Genomic DNA, 8160 nt, shown 5'->3' with positions numbered 1-8160 from the left:
TTCATAATAGGTTATTGTATACGCGGTAATTGTACATTAGACAACAATTTCTTATTCAAAAAATATGCAAAATAATACACAAATATGAGATAGGCGACACTTGTCATTACTCTTTACATAACTTATTTATCATTACAGTTGTTACGTAATCATCGAATCCTTCAACATATAAATTATTCATTCTTGTATTTTTAGTTCTTGTAAAATTGGAACTTTCCAATGGGACATCAAAATATTCAATTTGTTTCTTAACTAACATTTTACTTAGATCAGATAGATTTACAAAACAATCATTTGCAATGGAAAATAAATTTCTGCCAAGAACTGTGTTAAGGTCATTTTTGCATAAATTAGAAAGAAATCTAATGAAAAGCTTAGAACTTGCTACAATAGTCTCATAGAAACACACACATCTACTTGCTAACATAGTTTTTAAAATTAAACATTGCGAAATACTTTCAATCTTAAGTACCTATGCGTATCTCTAGGCACATTAAAAAGAATTCTAATTTCAGTATTCCATGCTATATAAAATTTTGAAACACATTGGGAACTCAAGTCCCAAATACTAGATCCATAAAAATTGCAACAATAAATATTATGCAGTTTCAAAATAACATCAGGACTGTTAAAATAAAATTCTTGGTTAAGAAAATGAATTTTGAAATGAAAATAGCTCGTTTTTTATTGCAATCTATGGTCATTGAATCATCACTTTGCAGAACATTTCCTAAATGTTTTAAGTCGTTTACAAATGGTAAAGGTAATTCATTCAATAAAATTGGGGTTATTTCATTATAATTAACCCTTTCTTTAGAAAATATAAGCCATTTAGTTTTACATCTTTTAATTTAAATATTTGTACTAAATTTCAGTTTATTAGCTTTGGCAAAATTTTCACACATTTTCACCATTTCCTGAAGACCTGTTCTGCTAGGAGAAAGCAGAATAATATTATCTGCATATACCCAGATGCCTATAATATAACCCTGGATTTGGTATCCAATCGTTGAACAGCGTAATAACTTGATTAACTTTGTCAATGTATATACAGAATATCACAGGGGAAGAAACTGCTCCTTGTCTGACTCCATTATTTTGTACATTGAAGGTATTTGAGAACGCATTACCCCATCTAACATTACATTTTTGATTTGAGTAAATGAACATTAAACAACTGAATGCTAGAGGTGAAACACCCCTCTCCAATAACTCTGAGAAGAGCACTCTCAAAACACAAGATCAAATGCCTTACTCAGACACAAGCATAAACTGCTCTACCAGCTCTCTTGTAATAATCCACTACAGAGTTGACCCCCCAGCTGCACATTATAGTACTGGCTAGCTTCTGAAAACCAAACTGAATTTCATCTGTGGTCAGCTTATCAGAGTTTAGAATTAATATCAACCAGTCAAACCATTTTAAAATCAAGCTTCCAATGGCAATCGCCCTGTAATTGTCACTAATAGCAATGTCATCTAAGTTGTCCTTCACTATGGGCACTAATGTGCACAGTAGTAAAAAAGCAGGAATTTTTACTGTAGCCAAAAACCATTTAAATAGGGTGGTCACATGATCTTTTAAGTTGTTAGATGCATTCATTAAGCAGTCTGAGCTGAAGTCAAATACTGCATCACTTTTCATTACTTTCATTTTATTAAGTGCATCTTTGACTGACTGGTGATTAACTTTATTTATATCATCCTGTAATACATGATGAACTCTTTCTTGTATATTTTTCTGCACTTTATCAAAATCTTCTCCTAGAGTATGCTGGGAGTACAGATTTTCATAGATTTCTTAAAAATGATCTACAATATTCTGGGCACCAACTTCTCCATCTATACAATTTGAAATTGTTGTGCTCTGTGCACGGAATTTCTTAAAATCTTTGAATATATCACCCCCTCTATTGAGCAATTTTTGAATACATTTATCTTGAAGTAATTGACTTTTGGCTCTCTTTGATCTTCTTATAGAATATTTATATTGCATGTGAGCATTTTAGAATGTTTGTCAAGGGGACTTCTATTCTCTGAGCAAACTTGTTAAACCATATTAATTGAAATGGAGATTTAATTTGTTAAATTCTGGATTATGGAACTTTTAACACACAGAGAAGGGAAAACTAAATATTGCATTAAAGAATTTTATGATCTTTAAGTTTGATCTTTTAAGGTCAAAACTTTGAATCTCCTGACTGAGAGTTTCACTAGCGTTTACGGAGAAAAACATTAAGTTTTTTATCCTGACTTTGGATTAAAGAATTTCTTCTGTAGAAGAAACGATCATTTTTCTATTGGCTCACTCAAATGTAAGAAACTTTTCCTAAATAGGAAATGCAATGAATCTGGAATACTACCAATTTATACATAATTTTGTGCTGTAAGCTCATCCTCAGATGCATGTTTATTCTACTGGTATAAAACTGAAGTATATGTATAGATTAAAGACTCTCCTCATCCTTTAATACTAGGAAAAGATTTTACAGTGACAAATATGTAAGACAATGTTTAAACTATAATATCTAGGGAAACATAATTTATACAAAAGGAATCTTTTTTCTAATAATCTCTACTACGCAGTTCTTAAATACTCTGCGCAGTTCGTTTGGTACATTTTCAATCTTTTTAGATAATTTTAGACTATGTACTCCACTACGCAGTCCTTTGAAAGCATTTTTTACGAGTCTTCTTCAACCGTGTAGAGTGTTGGTATATCATTGTTCTTAATGGAGAAAAATTAATTGAAACAAGTCTTACCTTTAGTTCTTCTATTGCTTCTAAAAAAAATGTAATTAAAAGATAGACCTAGAACAACATTTGTTCGTTCTACAATGATTCTGACAATGAAGAGTGTTGCAAAGGTTACATTCCTGTGGTGCGTCTAGGATATTAAGTCTTTATCTAGGTTATCTCTATAATTCACTTGCTGCTCTAGAGACGCTTTACTCCAACTAGGTCTTTAGTAAATGTCCTACTCCATAAATGGTTCTCGAACCCGTATCTATCCAGGTACAATTCAGTTTCAATTAGCTGTCAATGCTAAACCCAGACATAATCTTGTCAGCTATCAATGTCAACCAGCTGCACACAAGCTCGTAATCGATCAACCCAAAACCAATGGACGCGATCAGCTATCAATTTTTTTCCACGGACACAAGCACGTAATCGATCAATGCCAAACCAATGAGCATGACCAGCTATTATTGTCCACACAGACAGAAGCACATAATCGATCAATGCCAAACCAATGAGCATGGCCAGCTAGCATTGTCTTAAATCAATCAATCAATCCCAATCCAATGGGCGCGATCAGCTATCAAGGTCAACTCATTCATTTAGATGAAGGACATGATTACTTTCATCGTAGCAATCAAAGCAGAGTCTATATATCAACTAAGTATATTTCTGCATGTTATGCGCTGTTATATATAACGTAGTTAAACAATCACAATATGGGTATGACGGAGTAATATATATCTACGTATCTAGATTGAGTTAATCGCAATACATGATTTACGTATTTTCTAATGGGCACATAGCTATTTGGAAATGTACAATGTAATTTATCTAGATTTATTGTGGGGCCTCAGTATTTATTACAGGTTTTGGTGTACCGGTTAACTGCTCTACTTCCAAATTAAGTTGATCCATATCAAACTTACAGAATATAGGATGATGACCAGACATGTTATCTGGATGAATTATCATACCAGCTTTGGTAACTGAACTATAAAATCTTTCATTACTGAGGAAACGATCAATTTTTGAAGTGTGAGTTATATTGTTCACTGTATTTCTGTATGTGTAACTTACTGCTTCAATTCTATCATTATCTGCCAGATTCCAGAAAATATTCAAGCCTTTCTTATCTGCAAATGTTCTAATACTTTGCACAAATTGTGTAGTTTAGATCTTTCGTGGTCTCACTATCCAATATCCATTTCCTCTAGGGAAGTATCTGAAGACTTATCCAAGAATATTTTGAGTTTTGGCCCCATTTTCGAATTAAGAGTGGCTAAAGCCAGACTGCCTGTAGAATTTCCCAGATTTGTATGAATGTACTTTCTGTTCTGTAAGCCTTGAATTGAGAGAGCAATGTATGTACTGCCTAAAACACTCTTGCTTTACTGCTCAATTAATTGCTGTGTCAGATAGATTAAAAATAATAAATAATCCCATTTGATGATTTTTTAATTTCCAAGTAATCAGACTTAGTTAAGATTAAAGATAATTTTCTAATTAATTTCCCAATTTTTAGTCTATAAATATTCTTTGTTTGTTTGTCTGTTTGTTATTTTGCTTGTCTGTTTGTGAGTTTTGCTGGTTTATTATCTATATATCAATGAGTTTTAAGAAATGAATTAGTAAAGGAACTGATTATTACTTGCCTCAAAATCTAATTTTTCAATTCCTATATCTTTGCATTCTGATGTCAAAGGTAAACACATGAGATTGTAAAGATATAGAATTAAGAAGCCTTGACTAGCGAGTAATCAGCCCCCCTCCTCCTTGACTAGCGAGTAATCAGCCCCCAACTCCTTTCCTGCATACTACTACTACGTTTATAGGAACTGAGTCAATCAAAATTTTCTTATCATTATATCGTTGAACTATTTGATCTAACAGAAATCATAGAAATATCAAAGGACTACGGCATTGGGTTGCAAAGATTTAGAGATTACTTGTTGTAAAAAGAAAGAGTTTGTGATCTAACCTTTATTCCTTTATTCTATATTTGCCTAAGTTCCCCCCTGGAATAAAGTCGGAAAGAATACAATGATTGGTAAAGTTTGGGATAATTATCTTGTGAAGGCCGAGGCGTAAATATAAACAATTCCAACCCGAGGTAGAAACTATTGTGTGAAGGATCTGGAGTATCTTTTCTTGAATACTTGATCTCGATATTCAGTGTGGGGCGGAGTTACAATTCATATGGTTAAACTTCATTTAATTACACGTGCTATAATTAAATTTGATATAATTACAATTACTTTAATTACACGTGCTATAATTAAATTTGATATAATTACAATTACTTTAATTACACTTGCTATAATTAAATTTGATATAATTACAATTACTTTAATTATCCTTGCAATAATCACATTTCCTATAGGGTTACATTTCCTATAAAGTTACACTTTCCTATAATTACATTTGCTAAAATTTACATTTCCAAATTCTAAATTGATTTCAAATTTATGTACTGCAACGTTCGGCCCCCTAGCCTGTTTAATATTTAAGAGGCCGCAGTGCTCGGCACCTAGCCCATCCTATAACCGCAGGAGGAAGGGTAATTATTGAAATTATTCAAACTATTTATTCTGCTTTCCTTGTATTCAAGCTATTTATCCTATTCTCCCTGTATTCAAGCTATTTATCCTATTCTCCCTGTATTCAAGCTATTTATTCTATTCTCCCTGTATTCAAACTATTTATTCTATTCTCCCTGTATTCAAGCTATTTATTCTATTCTCCCTGTAATCAAGCTATTTATTCTATTCTATTCTCCCTGTATTCAGGCTATTTATTCCATTCTATTCTCCCTGTATTCAAGCTATTTATTCTATTCTCCCTGTATTCAAGCTATTTATTCTATTCTCCCTGTAATCGAGCTATTTATTCTATTCTATTCTCCCTGTATGCAAGCTATTTATTCTATTCTCCCTGTATTCAAGCTATTTATTCTATTCTATTCTCCCTGTATTCAAGCTATTTATTCTATTCTCCCTGTATTTATTGTTGTTTTAAAAGTTACCCCTGACCTTGTATTGAAGAATAAAGTGGGAAGGATAGACAACAAATATAGATTTACCAGCTCGTCATACTAACTTGGCACCAGGAGCCAGGAAGCCAGGAAGCCAGGAAGACAGGAAGACAGGAAGACAGGAAGACAGGAAGTCAGAAAGAAAGGGGGACAGGAAGATAGAAGACAGGAAGAAAGGAAAACAGGAAGTCAGGAAGACAGGATGTCAGAAAGACAGGAAACCAGGAAGTCCTTAATCTAGAAAGCCAGGGAGATAGAAGATCAGGAGGACAGGAAGAACGGAGGACAGGAAGACAGGAGGACAGGAAGACAGGAGGACAGGAAGACAGGAGGACAGGAAGACACGAGGACAGGAAGACAGGAGGACAGAAAGACAGGAGGACAGGAAGACAGGAGGACAGGAAGACAGGAGGACAGGAAAACAGGAGGACAGGAAGATAGGAGGACAGGAAGGCAGTAGGACAGGAAGACAGGAGGACAGGAAGACAAAAAGCCAGGAAAACAGGAAGTCAGGGAAGACAGAAAAACAGGAAGCCAGGAAGAAAGGAAGACAGAAAGCGAGAAAGTCAGGAAGTCAAGAAGACAAGAAGTCAGGCAGCCAAGAAGAAAGGATGACAGGAAGACAGGAAGTCAGGAAGCCAGAAAGGGAGGAAGTCCACCGTCCGCCGCTGGGTTTTCTCAAAAAACACCAGGTCCTTTCTGGACCATCAAAGCCTACTACTCCAAAATTTCAGGGAGCAATTCCTCGTTGCTTTTAAACTGAGTACGAATAAATAGAATTAGAATATTATTATTATATTTTATTAGCTCCAGTACGGGCCGATTACAACTACTCAAGAAGCAAGGAAAACAGGAAGTCAGGAAGACAGGAAGCCAGGAAGACAGGAAGCCAGGAAGACAGGAAGCCAGGAAGATAAGAATATAGGAATCCAGGAAGCCCGGATGTCAGGAAGTCATTAATCTAGGAAGATAGAAGCCAGGAAGACAGGAAGACAGAAAGACAGGAAGACAGGAAACCAGGAAGCCAGGAAGTCATGAAGACAGGAAGCTAGAAAAGAGGAAGTCAGGAAGACAGGAAGCCAGGAAGTCAGAAAGACTGGAAATAAGGAAGTCAGGAAGTCTGAAAGCCAGGTAATTCGGAAGACAGGAAGTCAGGAAAACAGAAAGCCAGGAGGGCAGGAAAAAAGGTAGTTAGGAGGCCAGAAAGTCAGAAAGCCAGGAAGCCAGGAAGACAGGAAGCCAGGAAGACAGGAAGACAGGAAGACAGGAAAACAGGAAGCCAGGAAGTCAGGAAGACAGGAAGACAGAAAGAAAAGAAGTCAGGAAACCAGAAAGCCAGGAAGTCAGGAAGACAGGAAGCCAGAAAGCCAGGAGGGCAGAAAAAAGGAAGCTAGGAAGCCAGAAAGTCAGAAAGCCAGGAAGCCAGGAAGACAGGAAGCCAGGAAGACAGGAAGACAGGAAGACAGGAAAACAGGAAGCCATGAAGCCGGGAAGCCAGGAAGCCAGGAAGGTAGGGAAGCGAGGAAACCAGGAAGGTTGGGAAGCGAGGAAGCAAGGAAGGTAAGGAAGCCAGGAAGCCAGGAAGCCAGAAAGCCAGAAAGCCAGGAAGCCAAGAAACCAGGAAGGAAGGGAAGCCAGGAAGCCAGGAAGGGGGTAGTGCAGTGAGTTAACTCTTTACGAACGAAGGTAGATTCTATAAAATCGCGACTCAGAACTAAGATCTTCATTTGACAATTTATATTGTGAAGTTTTGTGCTAATCATGAGTTTTGTAAAAAATATTTGTTTTTCGGAGAAGTCGGCAAAAACTTTTTTGTATTTTACTTACACGTTCTCTCATGGTAAAGGGATAATTATACTCCTATACATTATCCCTGTTAAAGGATTAATTTTACTTACACGTTATCTCATGGTAAAGGAATAATTATACTCCTGTACATTATCCCTGTTAAAGGAATAATTTTACTTACACGTTCTCTCATGGTTAAGGGATAATTATACTCCTATACATTATCCCTGTTAAAGGGTTAATTTTACTTACACGTTCTCTCATGGTTAAGGGATAAATATACTCCTATACATTATCCCTGTTAAAGGATTAATTTTACTTACACGTTCTCTCATGGTAAAGGGATAATTATACTCCTATACATTATCCCTGTTAAAGGAATAATTTTACTTACACTTTACTTTTCTCATGGTAAAGGGATAATATGAACGCACACATGTTTAATGTAAAATACGTTTTCGCGTTCATTTAATGTTAAAGGAACTGTGTCCGAGTTACCAAATCTTGTTTACTAGAATAGGAAGATATTGTCGTTTTGCTTTTTGAAAAAAAATCTTGTTAGATTCTTCTTCAATTTTACAAAAAAATTTGAAGATCTT

General features: G+C 35.4%; 1 protein-coding gene across 1 annotated transcript; it reads left to right on the top strand.

Annotated features, from left to right (window-relative positions):
* The first annotated feature begins 4782 nt into the window (after positions 1–4782).
* Positions 4783–7337, top strand: LOC111710677 (S-antigen protein-like). Its single transcript, XM_023484803.1, has 5 exons — positions 4783–4826; positions 5849–5977; positions 6039–6402; positions 6581–6717; positions 6977–7337. The coding sequence occupies exons 1-5, from the start codon at positions 4783–4785 to the stop codon at positions 7335–7337; spliced, it is 1035 nt and encodes a 344-aa protein (XP_023340571.1).
* Positions 7338–8160: the final 823 nt, after the last annotated feature.

Source organism: Eurytemora carolleeae, unplaced genomic scaffold (assembly GCF_000591075.1).
Source record: "Eurytemora carolleeae unplaced genomic scaffold, Eaff_2.0 scaffold32, whole genome shotgun sequence".
Taxonomy (NCBI): Eukaryota; Metazoa; Arthropoda; class Copepoda; order Calanoida; family Temoridae; genus Eurytemora; species Eurytemora carolleeae.
This window is presented reverse-complemented; position numbering and strand designations above follow the sequence as displayed.

What these genes read in the sequence shown, in the direction of transcription:
- LOC111710677 (XM_023484803.1), top strand. Translation starts at nt 4,783, where the DNA reads ATGATTGGTAAAGTTTGGGATAATTATCTTGTGAAGGCCGAGGC. An exon ending in TATCTTGTGAAGGCCGAGGC is followed by an intron (nt 4,827 to 5,848) that starts GTAAATATAAAC and finishes ACTTGGCACCAG; the next exon opens with GAGCCAGGAAGCCAGGAAGC. An exon ending in GGATGACAGGAAGACAGGAA is followed by an intron (nt 6,403 to 6,580) that starts GTCAGGAAGCCA and finishes ATATTTTATTAG; the next exon opens with CTCCAGTACGGGCCGATTAC.